A 16265-nucleotide genomic window follows, 5' to 3' on the forward strand; every position below is an offset into this window, starting at 1 on the left:
TCGGTTCCCGTGTGACACTGCTTTATTGATGCACGTACTCACTTCAGTCTGTGGCTGGAGGAGAGCACAAGGGCTCCCCGCTCCCAGCCACTTGGCCTCAGAAGCTGGCTACCTCACTCCTTGAAGAAGGTCCAGGTGCAGGTCTGGGACAGTCCTCCATGGTCCCTTTTCCTCCATGGGCAGCAGGGGTCGAGAGACCCACAGGCCAGGCATCTCATCCTGGTTGTGTCCATGTGAGGGTGAGACCTAAATCTGGGTCTCGGTGGGGAAGGAGTGAGCCTCTAGGATTCCCAGTCGTCCTCATCCTCTTCTCCAGGTGGCTGCTGTGGGGGAGGCAGAGGTGGGATGGAGTCTGACATTCGGGCAAAGGCTCCTCCTGGCCCCTCGCTGGCCCCTGTCGCGGGTCCTTTCCCAGAGATACCTGGGAGGGCAGAGATGGAGGTTGAGGGAGTTAGTTTGGGACACCGGTTCACCCAAGCCACTGGAGACTTAAAAAGCAGAAGAAAAAAGCAGAATGTGCAGGATACAAAACATCCTGAGATTCGCAGCCCAGGGAAGGCAGCCAGGCTCCGTTGTCCTACCTTTACGCCGCATGACCAGCTTGTTAAAGAGATCCGACATCAGGTCCCCACCTTGGCTTGTGGCTCTCACTGTAGCAGGAAGAAGTCCCAGGTCAAGAAGGATGAGGGGACCAAGGAAAAATCTGCCCCTGAGGTGATCTTCTCAGGGCTGGTCCTCTTTTCTGCTCACTCTCCACACCTGCCAGCCCCGCCCCCCAGCCACAGCATCACTGCCAGGTCCCAGAGCTGCAGGCGGTCACTGGAGCCAGCATCGGAGTACTATTAAACTGGCAGAGCTGCCCTGTGAGACAAAGTGGGCAAGGAGGAGGGGCCCCACAGTACAGGCAAGGAAACTGGCCCAGAGAGGTTGTTGGGCAGTTTGCCTGAAGTCACAGCACAAATCTCAGAAATCTAGCTCGAGCTCAAGCTCAGGACTCAAAGGCACTGCGGCTTTGGCCCCGGGTGTTCTTTTCTTTTAAAACTTTATTTATGTGACAGCCAGAGAGCACAAGCAGAGGGAATGGCAGAGGGAGAGGGAAAAGCAAGCTCTGCACTAGGGAGAGAACCTGATGCGGGGCTTGATTCCAGCATCCTGGATCATGACCTGAGCCGAAGGCAGATGCTTAACTATCTGAGCCCCCCAGGCGCCTCAGGGCCTGAATGTTCTGAATGTGCTACACTCAGGATGCAGGGCATGGAACTTGCGGCCTCGAGAGGCTTGGAGAAGCAGGACTGCGCTATCCCTCCAGGTCTGCAGTCCCTACAGCAACTCAGGTTCCCAACCATGTCCTAAGACAGCTCCTGGCAGAATCTGAGCTGGGGGAGGCTTTGGCTCCTGAGTTTAGAGAGGAAGGTTCTAAGCGGGCTACAAAACCAGGAAGGAACCCACAGCTTAGGCAGGAAGGGTGGGAATGTTAGGGACGGCTGCCCAGGGCTTCCCACAGACTGCCTGGGGAAAGCATGGGGCAGGTGAGCTGGGTGCTGCTCCTCTGACCTCTTGGGAGTCTGGTGGGGGCTACAGGGGACAGCAGGGTGGGAGCAGCTCTCAGTAAAGAGCCCCCCTACCAGAGCGGGCTGAGGATCCTCTCACCTTGCTCCTGCTCCTTCTGTTTCTTCTTCTCCAGCTTGCGCTCCTTGACACTGCGGAGCTTGGCCTTGCCGATGCCCCCAGCCTGGCGGATGGACTCCAGCAGAGTGGCCCGGCCACTGGAGGGGTCCACCACTTCCTTGGGAGCTCCCTGGACTGCAGCTTGTGGGGGGGGCAGGGTGTGAGGAAGAGGGCTCCTCAGGCAGGCCATGCTGCAGGACAGCCTTGCCCAGCCTGAGGTTCTGGGGGTCCAGGGACTTCCCCTTGAGCCTGGCTGTGGGTCTTTCCTTTTGAAGAGGAAGCCAGTGAGTGAGTCTGAGCTCTGGGAGACTGTGTGCAGCCTGGATGCTGTTTGCATCTGCTTGAGCTCAGCCAGTCCTATGTCCAGGTACCCCTGGTCCCTCTCCTAATGCCACCTAGTTTAGGGGCCACTGCAGAGGTGGACTGTGGGAATCTACTGATGGAGACAGTGTCTGAACTTGACACATGAGCCAACATGGGGTTTCTGTGCCACCTTTGGGTGCTGGAGATAGCTGGGGAGATGTCCTGCTAAAACTGAAATCCTGCCATTTACATATAGGAGTACTTTGTTGCTGAAGCCTTCTACTGTTTCCAGTAGCTGCCCCTTTCCCACTGGTGTAATTGGAAATGGGGGACAACGGCTCTACCTGTCCACGTCCAGGATCCCTCTATTCTGGAGATAAGAATTCTGGGGGGCTACGGAGTTTGAAAGCCACTATTTCATGAACCCAGGGGAACAAGATTTTGAAAACAACTATTCTGAAGGTCTAGAATTTATGGTCCTATAAACCTACAGGAAACTCTCCCGGGATCCAGAAATTCGAGGCATCCTCAAAGAGCACACACCCCCTCGCCCTGACCCTCCACATACCCCAGTGCTGCTCTTACCTAAAGGAGTCATGCCACCACTGCTGTCCTCTTCCCTGGCACCTTGGACCGGGGAGGCCATGGGCTGTGGCAGGGGTGGGGGAGCGTTGACCAGCACAGCCGGAGCTGGGGGAGGCGGTGGTGGTGGTGGCGGTGGGGGGGGTGCTGTTAGCACCCCATCCTCTGGGTCTGAAAGAGAAGTGTGGGAAAGTGTGAGGTGCCCAGGAATGCAAGTGGCCAAGTAAGGGGGTTCTTGCCCAACTGCTGCTCTCTGCTCACCTGGCTTGAAAGTCTCGGCCACCTCTGTGTGGAAGGTGGGCAGCTCTGGAATGGTGCCAGGGGCGGAGGGGGCGATGCCGGGGCCCAGGTCAGCGCTGTACATGAGGTCATCGGCGATGCCTGGCAGGTCAGGCAGGTAGGACGGCACGTCGATCTCAGGCACTTGGCCCAGGTCAGGCACATAGAAGTAGTTTTCTGGAACCTGCAGGATTAGGTGGGGGCACAAGCGGGGGCTTGGGGCTTGGGCCCTGCAGTTAGACCCTGGGGCAGTCAGCAGGGCCTAGTGCATACCCATGGACGGCAGGGTGGGAGCAGGGGCTCAACAGACCGCTCACCTAGAGGACGCCGCCAGGCTTTCTTGTCCCCCCTCCCCGGCGGGCAGCATGGGCTCTACCTGCTGCTCCAGTTGCTCCCTCTTGCTGATGGACAAAGGGGCATCGAACAGCTTCTCCTCGGTTTCTGCCCCCAACATCACGTGGGTCTTTGTTACAGCACCAGCCAAGGGGTCCAGAAAGACATACTTTTTGTACCTACAGAGGTGGAAGGGATGTCGGGCAGCCCATGGTCAGCTCGAGGCCCAGGGTCCTGACCCAGCTTTCCTACTTCATCCAGGCCAGTTAGTCTATATTGTGGACGCCAACACCTCAAAAGAGCAATCAGACTGCTGGGGCCCCCACAAAGCCAGGCCAGGCCACCCAGCCACCCTCCCAGGGCCCCGCTGTGTGCCGTACAGGTTCTCAGTAGTGTTGAACAGCAGCAAGGAGCTGACGGAGCTGATGTTGCTGGGAAGGCCCCCAAGCCCCTCCTCGGCCTCATCCTCAGGCTCAGGCTTGGTGTTCACACACACAGGGAAGTATTTCAGCTTCTCCTGGCAGGGGCAATAGCGCAAGGTTGGTGGGCTTCGGGACTGGGCCAAAGTGACCACCCATCCCAGTCCTAGTCCTCTCGGGGAATAGAGCCCTCAGTTCCTCCCCAACACCCAGGACCACCTCTGATCACCCCCTGTAAGTGTGTGAGCCCCTCAGACCTGCAGAGCCCACTCGTCCAGGGGGCGGTGCTTGCTCTGGATCCTGTGGCGGGGGCGTCTCTGTAGGCCAGGGTCCTGGGCACCCGTGAAGATGGACCCGTACTCCTGTAGGCGCTCTGGAGCTGGGTACTTGGCACTGGAGAACACCTGGGGACACAGGGAGTCCGAGATGCTCCAGAAAGTCTGGGGGGGGTGGCAATTTGAACTAGAAAGCTTGAGGTGTGGCTGGGTAAGGCGGGCAGAGACCTAGGAAACTTCAGGAGCATAGGGAGGGAACAGGGATGGGATTTCTGGGACTGCCTGCCAGCCAGGGGGACTCGGGGTCACATGGTCTACCTTGATTGCCTTCTTGCTGCCCTTGATCTTCTCAATCTTGGCCTGGGCCAAGGAGACTCTCTCCCCAATGGCCTGCAGCTGCCTCCGGCTGAGCTCTACTCGCTGAGAGATTCTGCCATGGGGGTAAAAAAAGAAACTCAGCAGCTGAGGGCTGCTCCCCAAGCCCCTGTAGTCTCCTGCACCCCTGCTTCTATCTGCAGACTGCAAAGGCAAGGGCTTCCATAGGGTCCCTTAAAATACAGTGTTACCTGCTTGTCACAGCTGACCTTTAACTGTCCAGGTGATAGATCGGCATAGATCTCTACTCTGAAGGGTCTAGATGAACTCTACTGAGTTCTTGGAGCTCTGGGTACGAATGGGCAATCACCCTGGCCCCAGGGTGGTGCCTGGACTTGCCATCTGTCATGGACAGGGCCCCTGTCTCCAGGAATTTACAGCCTCAAGCAGGGGCAAGCGGAGAGAAAACAGTCATGATTCCTGTACAAAACTGCCTATTTCCAGATGAGACTTGAGCTCCCAAGGAGGAGGGAGGGTGGGCAAAGCTGGGTCTAAATCAAGTCCCAGACCCACTCATGTGGAACTGCCCTGACAAACAATAAACGGTTCCTGTGGATAAAGTCCTCACCATGGTTCCTGTGTGTGGTCAGAGCTCGCTCAGAGGCTTCCACCCACCATTCCTGGCGCATCGGGCTCCAGGGACTCCAAGGCCCTGAACAGGCCAAACATGTTCCCGTGTGGCCTCTGCACCGAATGGAGTGCCAACCCTGCAGACAGCCCCGGGACTGGCTTCTTTGCTTCACCGAGCACACTCCTCACTGAAGACTTCCTGACCACTGCCTCTATAAATGTGCACCTGTCACTTTCCAATCCCCCCTTTCATGGGGAGCCACTTGACATACATCTATCGCCTATCTGCTCTCCAAGGGGGAGACGGCTGGGCTTTGTTCCCTACTGTCTTCCCAGCACCGACACCTGGAGAGCTCCATGAGTGACTAACACCCATGCGCCCTCAACGCAGATGCTCAGGAGCCTCACTTTCGCTGTCCCTGTTCCTGAGCAACGGCCAGGTTCTTCTCCCTGCGGAGTGGACTGGGTGAACAGGGGCCAGGGTATCCTCCTCCCAGCTGCTCCGCCACCTGCAAAAACACCAGTTCCTGCCCATGACCTCCACGCCTCACATTCAGAGAGGGTGCGTGTCGGCACCCACCTGGCCAGAGGGAGCATACAGGTGAGAAAGGCAGGACTGCCAGCGCCAGTTTACCGGGAAAGAGCAGAGGCCACAGCGATGGCAGGGGGGGCCCCCACGGTCTCTGGGGTCACAGAACACCAGGATTTCTTTAAAGGTTTCTTTAAAGGTCAAGGCCCTGGACCCATCTTCCTAAATCAAACCCCACCAACTCTAGAGGATTCTGGCCCCCCAGAGAACCTGCCGGATCAGCCAATTTCACAGCCCAGGGGTCTTGGCTCCCTGCAGTCTCCCTGCTTATTCCTGGCCCCTTATGTACAGGGGCTCACTGAGGCAGGGGGCTGGGGTACAAGCAGGCATGCAAAGCTGCTTAGTCTTCTCTGACAGACTGGGCTGAGTGGGTGGCGAAGGAGACAGAGGACTGAGGGCAGAGCTGCCTTCCAGTGAGAGGACGAAGAACCACCAGACTTGCATGAGCTCCATCTCTTCTGACAGGAAGAAGGATTTGTGTCTGCTGAGAAAGCGTACTTGTGCGCAAGTCACCTCCTCCAGCTCCCAGCCCAGCCATCCTGCCCAGGGTGCGGAAGCCACCTCAGTGGTTATATGACAGCTCAGCCTGAAGTCCACATGGAGAGTGGGAGGGACAGCAGAACTGGAGAGGGACAAAGGACATTTTGTTCTCGTTCTTCCACCAAGGAAAGAAGGGCTGATCTCTCTTAGTTGTGAACACAGAGCTTAACCATAAACCCTGGCAAACTTCCAGAATGGATTATTAAATCGAGGGTCTGTAAGCCCTGTGAAGAGAAAGAGGCAGCTCCCAGGGGTCAGCATTGTTCTAAATTCATAGCCTTTCTTTTTCTGACAGGGATATTAGACTGGTGTAGCAGGGGAAAACCTTAAACATAGTGCATCCTGAGTCAGCAACGATTCTGACCGCTTCTCACAAAATCCTGTGGATGAGATGGAGCTATGGGGGTTGGAACACATTTAGAAAAACTCAGAGCCAGATGAGGAACAGCGCCCGAAGTGCACTGCTGAGCAATGGACTGATTTTAGCCTTGCACGCAGTTCTCTGGCAGGGCCTTGTCCAGCTCATGCAACACTGGGTTAGTAAACTGGGGAGAGCAAATGGAGGAGGGTCAACATGGTCTGCATGGGGAATCAAGACTCACAAATCTCAAGAGTCCAGAAAGATGGACTGTAATCAGCAAGACGAAACTGACAAGGTGTAAGCAGGTGCAAGAAGTCCAGTGCACAAACGCAGAGGATGGAGGGTTAGCAGCAAGGCCTGATGTTTTGGTTAACTAGAGCTCAGTATGAGCTAAAAGTGTGTTAAGCAGCTTAAAAAGGAAACGGGATCTTGGCGCACACAGCTCCTTGTCCCTTCTCCCTTCTTTCAGTAAACAGGGGAGGGACATCCACTCTCTTGGGGGCACTACAGAGGAAACAGACCCCAGATTAGTGAGCTAATCTGTGCTGGGCACCCACCTCTCTATAGCTGTGTCCCCTTTAAACCGGATCCACAATTTAAGAGAACTCTGAATTCCTTCTAGACTAACAATAGGTCTGTCTTAGTCACTGCTGTGTCCCTAGCACCTGGCACTGTGTCTGACACGTAACAAATACTGGGTGAAAGAAAAGTGACAAGTTCAAGAACGTCCAAAGGAGGGTGATGGTGAGGAGTGAGCTACTCACGTCCTGAGTGTTCTGGCAACAGGTGAGGTGACTTAGACAATACAGTAATTCTCTCCATATGTCAAAACTGTCACAAGTGCTGGCGGGTGGAAAGCGACTGCACTTATCCTGTTACGCCCAAAGGCAGCATGAGGACCAGCGGGTGGAGTTACAAGGAACCAGCTCTCAGTTCTGCACAAGGAGAACTTTCTAGTAAACTTTCCTTCTAGGAGAGCTCTGCAAATCGGCTTCCTGCGGATGAGCACCCATCAGAAATGCTCCAAGGAAGGCTGCTGTGGGGGGAAGGGGAAAGCAGACAGGATTTCCAGAGTCATCCAAGAGCCTACCAGTCTAAGTAACGGCCCCCAGGCTGTCCAACCTCTCACAGTAGGAGCCGTGGTGCCAAGAACACAGAGCACGGGTGAAAGGGCTCTCACGGGTGAAAGGGCTCTCACGAGGGGAGTGGCAGTGCCGAAGGTGGCAACAGAAAGGACCAGTAGGCCACATGCAGCTGGGACGGAAAGCCATGACTGATTAGCAGTGCCCTCCACGAGGGTTTGGGGGAGTAGTGGCAAGAGGGTGATCTGTTTGCCATTCCTAATCTACACTCCCTCACTCGGAGGTCTGCTTCATGGCAGGTCAGTTTCCAAGCTTATCACTAAAGCCAAGTCCCCAAAACCCCAGAGTGGTCTCTGTGGGTGTCAGGAATGGAACGGGCTCAGCCAGTCTGCTCAGAGCCCGGGACAGAGATGAACCAGGGAGCAGACATCTCCCAGGGACAGAAGCAGGTACGTTTACCATCTAATTCGAGGCAATTCAATGAACTGGCCTATGCCTTGGGCTTCTTCAGCTGCGACATGGGGCTGGTGACTTCTATAGCACGGAAGAATGAGCAGCGGTGTGCCATGTTCCCGCGCTAGCTGCTGAATCAGGTGTTAGTACCACCCACAAGGTTAGTAGGGATGAGGGGCTCCAGGTGCTCAGAGGAAAGCAAGAAGAGGCGGTGCTGAGCAGACATGGGGAAGGACGGTCCAGGCCCAGGAAACAGGCACTTCACAGGGAACACCATGAAGGCAGGGTGATGGGAAGCCACTCCTCCTCCCGGAGCACCACAGGGACCACCACTTGGGCTCCCGGGCCCCACCTCCCATGCTGACCCCCCAACCCCCTCACAGATGATTTCCAGCCACAGCCTCCCCACCCCCTGCAATCAGCACACCCTCACGCCTTCCCACCTGCCCACGGATGCTGCTGGAGAGGAGGGAGCACCAGCTGGTCCTCCTCTTGCAGGTCCTATCCCTTGGCATTTGAGGACACTGAAAGCTCCTGTGTCACCACCTCCGCACCCCCCCCCCCAGCATGATTAGGAATGATCTGCTAATTATGCAGGCAGCTGACTGAGCTTCCTAACCTTGGGAGTCACCAGGTGCCAATCAGAGCCAGGAGAGGACAGGAGGAGGGGAGGAAGGGGGGCAGAGGGGAGAAGATGGGAAGGGAGAAAAGAGAGGGAGGGAAACCAGGAAAAGAAGGGAGAAAGGAGGGCTTGGAAAGACAAAGGAGAGGCAAGGGAAAAGCTTTGCAGAGAAAAGGAATCCTTCCCCAGGGCTGACGGGAAAGGCAAGCGATAGCACCCAAACTTCCACACACGGAAGCTGTCCAGCTCCTCTTCCCTCCGCCCCCCAACCCCCTCTGCCTCATCATCTAAGTCATGCGAAGCAGGTGACAGGTGACGTCTCTGGGCGGCTATTTTGGGGCCTGGCTTTTCCCAGGTGAGGACAGGCAGACGCCCGGACAGGGGGAGACACTTGTCATTCTCTTCAGGCTCCGCAGCGGCAGAGGAGGAAGGCCAGCTCGGAATGCTAATTTCCCATGAGCTCACCTATCTGCGGAACTGGGCCCAGGAGCCCCTGGGCTGAGGGGCCTGGGCCTGAAATAGGGAAGCGGTGAGGAGGAGACACAGATACCCACATGCCTCTTTACATGAGGTTTCAAGCAGGTGGAGTAAGCTTGAGGGGAAGATGCCAGCCGGGGTCCCTTCCCCAGGACAAAAGCCCATGAAACATGAAAAGCCCACGGGGTGTGTGGATTGCTGCAGGCTGGAGGGTGGGAGGAGCAGGGGAATAAGGCTGGGTCTGGGCCTGCCCCACCCCCACTATCCCTGACCCCTCCCTTTCCTTCATCCTGTTCCCAACCTGTCATCATGTCCCCTCATTACTTCCTCTGAAATGTCTCTTCTCCAGCCCTCCCTGAGCTCCCCTGGACTGCAGCCTCACCCCTCCCATGCCTTGACTGCAACCAACAGTTCCTCGAAGCCCCTCCCTCCCCTCCTGGCCACTCTTGAGTGCTGCCTGCTCAGCTGTCTCTAAACCCTTCTGTGGCACCCTTCTCTGCTCCAGAGCCTCCCTCCAACGCCCAAATAAAGCAAAAGGCCCTGTCCTGTTAGGGGAAGCCCCCACGGGCCCTAACCAACTCGTTCTAACAGCTCACTTGCCCCATCGTCCATCCCCCTCCCTCAGCCCAGGCACATTCCCGCAGCACTGCAGAGCACAGAAAGCAGTGAGAGGCCCTGAGAGTCTGGCTCCCAAGGCATGCAATCAGAGCGGGGTAAGCAAGGCCCAGGGACCCAGAGAAAGCGGACTCTTCACACCCTGTTCCACAGTGCAGGAGCTGAATGCGGGGCAAGTAGCAATGTCTGCACCCCCAGTACAAAACGGCCCGTTCAGGCCAGCCTCCCCTGGGGAGCCCGGAATACACCATGCTCCTGTTCAGGCCTCTGATCCATTCACACCCATTTCTAGACCCCAGCCTAACCACAACCTAGCCCTCCTACGGCCTTCAGGAGGCCTCCCCTGACCACATAGCAGGCATGCAGGTTTCCTCTCCAGCATCCACTTCTTCCTCACTCAAGTAGGGGCCCTCATTTCCTTTGGGGAACCCACTGCTCCACAGGCTCAGGCCCTGCACTTCAGGTGGGGCTAAAGCCAGGGGAGTAATGCAGGTAACAGGGTCTAAGCCCATCAGTGTGTCATGGCGCTCTGGGATAGACATGAGAACCCAGCCAGGCCAGTGTCCCTCTTTCCTATTGGACCTGATCGTTGAGTGCAGGAGCATCAGCCCTGCTGGAGGCCAAGGCCTTTCTGGGAATGCAGCCAACAGAGAAACAGCAAGCTGGGATGGAATGAAAGAAAAATTAGGTACTGACGACATTGGTTAAGCCCTGAAACTCCATATCCTGCTCCACGGACTGGTTACTATTTGCTTCAGCGGGTTTGGGGAGTTCTGAGGCCTACTTATCGTCTCTTCTCTAGATCCCTAGAAGTTGACACGGTTCATGCTACACAGTGAAGAATCAATCCATCTCAACTTGGTGTTTCCCCCATTCTAGACTACAAGGTCCTCGGGACAGGAACCATCGCTGGGACCCCTCAGGGTCCAGCAGTTTTGGCCCAGGGTGGGAGGTCAGTGGGGTGACCAGGCACCAGGCTCCCGAAAGGCACCCTAAGCTCCCTGGACCACGCCAAGGCTCCCAGGAGATAGATTTCCTGCCCTTTCCTCATTCCATCCCTGGGCACAGGGACATGAAACTGTCTACAGGTGCCAAATGCCAGGAAAGTAAAGGCCAGTGTGCTAAAACTCCAGTGCCCCCCGTAGAGAAAGGCAAGCATACAATCACAATCCTGGTGAGAAAACACAAATGTTTCTGATGGGTTTGCTTTTTGCCTCTATTTTGGTCGCTGGGCAGGGGGTATCTATCATCTGGGACTGATGGCTCTTAAAGGCCCGTGTCCTCTTGCTAATGTAGTCCCTGGGCATAGTTAGCACAGACATAAGCGCAGAAAGGGCACATTTCCGAAACTACTGATAGCAAGTTCACGGAGGAGGAGCAGAAGGGCTGCTCCCGGAGGGCGCATGCTGACTGCCCAGCCCTCAGTCAGGTGTGGGTGAGTGGCAGCACCCACCTGCTGAAGATGTCTCCAGAGACCTTCTGAAGGTACTGCAGGGCATCGGCCACCTGCTGGATGGCCTCCTCCCGCCGCAGGTCTGGCTGGATGAGGGGCACGGCGTAGGTCTGCCCTGCCAACGAGTGCTGGGTCCTCGTGGGAGTCATGGTGCCTGTGGATGGGAACCAGAGCATGAGGGACCAAGTGCCAGGAGGATGGAGCCCAGCCCCCAACCTAAGCACCCCCCCAACCCACCCACCCCCTCCTGCAACTGTTAGCTGTAGAACTGTTTGCTGTAGGTCCCACCTCTGGAGGTGGGGAGTGGGGGACAGAGCAATGGGTGGGAGGCCAGGAGCTCCCTGGAGCTGGTCCTCTGTTGATGCTTGTTGCATCAATGAGGGAGGGCCAGTGGTAATGACAACAAAGACCAGAGAGAAGCAGTCAGAAGTGCACTGCTCTGCTAGGCACCCTTTCCATCCATTATGTCATTTCTACCTCCCAAGCCTAGACAAAGAAGAAAGAAACCATGGCTGCAGAGTGAAAAAGAGGTTGGAGCAGAGGGATGGATTGAGGGGTGGGGGGCAGAGAATGTCTGTGTCAACTGCCAAATGATACCCAGGTCTGGAAAAGCACAGGAAATGCAGACTCCTGGGTTCTTTTCACTCTGGCCCCGAGGAACTCAAGACCTGTTCCTGAGACAGGACAGGTAGTCGCTGGTGACTGGGCTCTGCTCCCCCAGGCTACAGCTAAGGGGGGCCAGGAGGAAGGAGGGGCATGGGAGGGTGGGGGACAAGGAGGAAAAACACTCCTTCCAATTGCAGGATGAGGGCAGAGTCTATTTATACTGGGTTTAATTAACTCCGCTCCCTGGTGCCATTAAAGCAGCAATCATGCTGCACACGGCACTGATTTGATCTGCAAGAGATGTACCAGGCAGAATATTAAGGCTCCGGGCCCCTATAAATAGGCCTAATCACAGCCCCTCAGTAGAAGACGGTGAGGAAGACATTAATCAGAGCTGGCACTGTGCTACAGACCTTTTCTCTCTGGCCCCATGTTGGGGCCCCTGAGTGCAACACAGATGGAGGTGGGGCAAGGTAAGTGTAACAGGGAGGGCTGAGGAGGCCTCACGGGGGCTTAAAGAATGGTTTGACTTGGGGTAAGTCGCTTGCCTTCTCTGAATCTCTGATTTTTCCCATTTCCCATTTTGCAGTCTTGAGCATGGCACCACTCTCCAAGAAGTGGTTCTTCACACCATCTTCTCCAAGCTGGAGCTTACTCCTTTGCTCCCTCTTCTGGCTTCCCCAGCCCTTCCTTCTCCCGGGGCTTGTTCCTCCTACCAGCCCTCCGGGTCAGCTCTTCAACTTCTTCTTGGGCAGTGACATCCTCAGTCAGACCCGAGGCTGCCTAGCATCCTCTTCTGGGCTGCAGAGTCCCTCCTCACTTCCCCACTTCTCTTCCCTCCTATCACATGACCCAAGTGGGGCCAGCTGATGCCGGAAGCCAGGAACCTAACCCTCTGAGACCACTGCACTCCTTTCAAGAAGCCCCCCCCCCATTTATATTCATATTGATGCAAACTTGCTGGCCTTTCTAACCTAATTCTGTACCTCAGTTTTCCTATCTGTAAGCTCAGGAGAGGGTAAAAGGTGGAGATACTTCTGTGCACATTTTGAGATAGTTCCTTGTAAATTATCCCAACTGTGTGTGTGTGTGTGTGTGCACAGGAGGGGGTCGTACGGGGACAAATCTCAACAAGGAAGTAGCAGGTCCACTCAAGAATTAAGAGACTGAGGGGTGCCTGGGTGGCTCAGTCAGTTGAGCATCTGCTTTTGGCTCAGCTCATGACCCCAGGGTCATGGGATCAAGCCCCACATCAGGGTCCCTGCTCAGTGGGGGGTCTGCTTCTCCCTCTCCCTTTGCCTGCAACTGCTCATTTATGCACATGCTCTCTCTCAAATAAAATCTTGAAAAAAGAAAAAGAACAAAGAGATTGAGTACTAATGGTTAGTTGTTTATTCATTCAGTCTCCAGACATCTCGGGATCAGCTACTAGGTGCCAGCCATGATGGCAACAAAGATGAGTAGGGCACTAGGCTAGCCACAGAGACAGCCTCACAAACAAACACCACATGACAGTGCTCTAATTCACAATACTAGTGGCTAGGGGAGAAGCCCCAAGGAAGGAGTGATCATCCCCGCAGAGGTTGGAGGAGTCAGCAAAAGGTTCTCAGTAGAAATGGCATCTCTCTACCAGGCCCAGCCAGGCACTGGGGAGAGGGCATTCCAGGTAGAAAGACTTGAACAAAGGTGTGTAGGGAAGGGCAAGTAAGTGGTGCTGAGTGTTAAGGGTACAACTATCCTTGGGCCATTAGCAGGAAAAAATTTTAAAAAGCCAGATTGTGATAAACACTGCATACCCCAGCAAGAAGTTGACTCCGAAGCCCTTACGCCCAAGCTGTCCAATATGCTAACCTCTAGCTGCACATGATCTGCCGGAGTGCAGGGTGGTGTAAGTGCAAAATGTAAACCAAATTTCAAAGACTTAGTAGGGAAAAAAAATGTAGAATATCCCATTAAAATTTTTATATTGATTACAGGATGAAATGACCGTATTTTAGATACACAGAATTAAAGAACATCTATTACTAAATCGATTTCATCTGTTTGTTTGTTTTCTTAATATTTTACTTATTTATTTGAGAGAGCACGCGCCAGAGCGAGCTCAGGCAGGTAGAGGAGCAGAGGGAGAGGGAGAAGCAGGCTCCCTACTGAGCAGGGAGCTCCACGCGGGACTCGATCCCACGGCTCTGGGATCATTACCTGAGGTGAGCGCAGACGTTTAACCGACTGAATCACCCAAGCTCCCCAATCTGTTTCTTCTTACTTGTAAAATTACAACGTGGGGCTCACGCCGTATTTCTATTTGATGACACCACCTCACAGAATATGATAAAAACCATAAGACACCATACCCGCCTCTCAGTGCTGTTTAATCACAGAAGTGCACGGACTCCTTCCCGCAAACCATCCCGGGGCCCCCACTCCCAGGGCCCTCAGCCGCCCAGGTTAACAGCAAGGCCGGACGCAGTCAGGAAGCAAGCGCGGGGAAAGCAGCGAGACAGGTCACCTAAGAGGGGCCGGGGAGGGAAGGGAGCTGCTGAAGGGGTCTCCGAGGACTCGGTCGAGCCCGCTTGCAGGGCCCAGAGCATGAGGGACCAAGTGCCAGGAGGACGGCGCAGAGTGTGCAAAGACCCGTGAAGGTCACGGGACCGGCGGGCCGCGACGGGGAGGGCGGGCTGGAGCCCGGGCCCCGAGTCAAGCGGGCCGGCAGGGCCCTCTCCGCACCCCGGCCTCGGCCTCACGCCGCGGAGGAGAGCGGCTCCAGGGGTGCTGGTGAGCGGGGAGGGGCCTGTCAGACTCGGGGCAGAGGCTCGGCGCCGCTTCCGGGCGGGCGGCGCGGCGGGAGGGCAGCCGGGTCGCAGGCCTGTGCGGCTCGGCGCCGGGCCTCCCAAGAGGAAGGAGCGCGGCGTATCCCAGGCCTCGCCGCGTGGCCCGGCCCTGCCCGGCCTCCCGGAGCCCCTCCCTGCCCGCCTCCACGCCGCATCCCGCCCCTGCACGACCCCGCGCAGCCCCGGGGTCCCCCGCGCCCTCCCCCGGCCCGCCGCCCACACCTCACCTGCCCGCCGCCCGCCGCCCCGGCCGCCCCGGCCGCGCTTCCGCCGCGCGCGCTCCGCCGGGTCCTGGCGCCGCCGCTCGGCCTCTCGGGACGCTCGGCCCGCTGGCGGAGCTCTGCGCAGCCAGTGGCGGGCCCCCGCGCAGAACAGGCCGCCGCCCGCGTCCCCCCGCCGCACCCCTCGCGCGTGCTGCGGGGCGCCAGGTTGCCGGGAGCCCTCACTCCTCCCGACGCCCCGTCACCTCCCCGCCTTCCGCTCAGACCCGGCCGCGCGCTGCCCGCCCCCTTCGTCCGTCCGCCCCTCAGCGCCGCCCCCGCGCCGGACCCCGACCCGGGACGGGTCCTGGCCCCGCCCTCCCTCCGCCCGCGTGCGCCCGGCGGTCCCGGCTCGGCCTCCGGGGCGCACAGAAGGACAGAAGGTAGAATGGTGGGTGTGCGGCGCCTGGGCTGGTGGTTTCGTGCGTACTGACTTTCGGTTTCTTTCTGCGGTTTCTCCCACCGCCTTGGACTCAGGCTCCCCTGAATCCTCTGCCCAACCAGGCTTCGGGCTGCATCGGCCGGCGGTAGCGAGAACCCTAGCAAGTCGCTATAGCCGGAATCCCCCGGCCTCTACGTCAGATCACCCTCCGTATTCGACCGCGCGCCTCATCCCCCACGATCCCCCCGCGGCTTGCCCTTCGTTCCTGCTGCCCTGAACAAGAATCCTGTTGGTCGGCCCAGCAAAGAATTACCTACCCTCTTAGGGATTTTTCCATCCGCTGCCCCGACCCCCGCCTCCCCACCTTGGCTAGAAATCCCCCTCGGCCATGCTGTGTTTGCAAGGGACCCTGCTTCTGTACCGAGGTCTCTTTCTCCCTCTGTTGCAAAGTCCTAAATAAAATCTCTTCTTACTGCTAACTGTGCAGCTCTAGTTTTCTTTGACACGTCAGTTCGGAATGATGAGAAAGTTCTGGAGACTGGAATGCTTGTGGCCTGCTTCCTTTTGAGAGCTGCAAAGAGAGGCTATCAAAGCACTCTGTGGATGATTTGTACACAGAAGGAAATTTGTATGTGCCCCAAGATGTTTGTTTACACACATGTGCACGCACATGCTGCCACCACATACCAAAACTGGCTGTTTTCTCACAAAAGTGCTGCTAGGCCGCTGTCCCCCGACCCAGACCACCCAGTGCACCCTCAGTTTACCCTCCACTACATAGTTCTTTACCTAATCCACAGAGAGGCTCATCCCACACCTAATTTTAAAGATTTCCTAGCAGCTAGATAGCAAAGACCTTTCACTTCAGTCACTCAAGTTGCAGTGGGAATCGTCGACCTCAGAGCAAAGAAAAGCTAAATGTCATCCTACTGTGGGAACGCTGAGGCCCACCCTGCCCTTGCTGGCCTGTGGTGTGGACTCCATTGATTCGTGATGCCCAGGATAGGGAAACCACAGGGACAGCAGGGGACTAAAGGCTGGCAGGAGCTGGGGGCAGGCGAGGAAGGGAAGTGGCTGCCTATGGGTACCAAGTTTTATTTTGGGGTGATGGAAAGGTTTGATCACAGAAGCTGTGATTTCACAGCCTCATGAAGGTACCGAAGTCCACTGAATTTTTCGCTTTAAAATGGCCC

General features: G+C 56.6%; 2 protein-coding genes across 3 annotated transcripts; one reads left to right on the forward strand and one right to left on the reverse strand.

The window, feature by feature from the left end:
- Positions 1-14795, reverse strand: WASHC1 (WASH complex subunit 1). Of its 2 annotated transcripts, none has more exons than XM_045071541.1 (11): positions 14658-14795; positions 10997-11150; positions 4178-4289; positions 3842-3988; positions 3546-3682; positions 3209-3344; positions 2815-3016; positions 2557-2724; positions 1651-1809; positions 582-650; positions 1-421 (listed from the first exon to the last, which is right to left on the reverse strand). In XM_045071541.1, the coding sequence occupies exons 2-11, from the start codon at positions 11143-11145 to the stop codon at positions 282-284; spliced, it is 1419 nt and encodes a 472-aa protein (XP_044927476.1). In that variant the 5' UTR covers positions 11146-11150; positions 14658-14795; the 3' UTR covers positions 1-281. The 2 variants fall into 2 exon arrangements, with proteins under 2 accessions (XP_044927476.1, XP_004773748.1); XM_004773691.3 differs by lacking the exon at positions 14658-14795 and adding an exon at positions 13954-14502.
- On the forward strand, positions 12033-15551 carry LOC106003848 (basic proline-rich protein-like). Its single transcript, XM_045071884.1, has 3 exons — positions 12033-12075; positions 14186-15081; positions 15195-15551. The coding sequence occupies exons 1-3, from the start codon at positions 12033-12035 to the stop codon at positions 15219-15221; spliced, it is 966 nt and encodes a 321-aa protein (XP_044927819.1). The 3' UTR covers positions 15222-15551.
- Positions 15552-16265: the final 714 nt, after the last annotated feature.

The sequence above is a fragment of the Mustela putorius genome, unplaced genomic scaffold (genome assembly GCF_011764305.1).
Source record: "Mustela putorius furo isolate JIRA1106 unplaced genomic scaffold, ASM1176430v1.1 tig00003988_pilon_pilon_pilon, whole genome shotgun sequence".
NCBI lineage: Eukaryota > Metazoa > Chordata > Mammalia > Carnivora > Mustelidae > Mustela > Mustela putorius.

What these genes read in the sequence shown, in the direction of transcription:
- WASHC1 (XM_045071541.1), bottom strand. Translation starts at nt 11,145, where the DNA reads ATGACTCCCACGAGGACCCAGCACTCGTTGGCAGGGCAGACCTACGCC. An exon ending in TGGACGAGTGGGCTCTGCAG is followed by an intron (nt 3,683 to 3,841) that starts GTCTGAGGGGCT and finishes TGCCCCTGCCAG; the next exon opens with GAGAAGCTGAAATACTTCCC. An exon ending in GCTGGTCATGCGGCGTAAAG is followed by an intron (nt 422 to 581) that starts GTAGGACAACGG and finishes CTGCCCTCCCAG; the next exon opens with GTATCTCTGGGAAAGGACCC.
- LOC106003848 (XM_045071884.1), top strand. Translation starts at nt 12,033, where the DNA reads ATGTTGGGGCCCCTGAGTGCAACACAGATGGAGGTGGGGCAAG. An exon ending in ACAGATGGAGGTGGGGCAAG is followed by an intron (nt 12,076 to 14,185) that starts GTAAGTGTAACA and finishes TGCAGGGCCCAG; the next exon opens with AGCATGAGGGACCAAGTGCC. An exon ending in GAAGGACAGAAGGTAGAATG is followed by an intron (nt 15,082 to 15,194) that starts GTGGGTGTGCGG and finishes CTGCCCAACCAG; the next exon opens with GCTTCGGGCTGCATCGGCCG.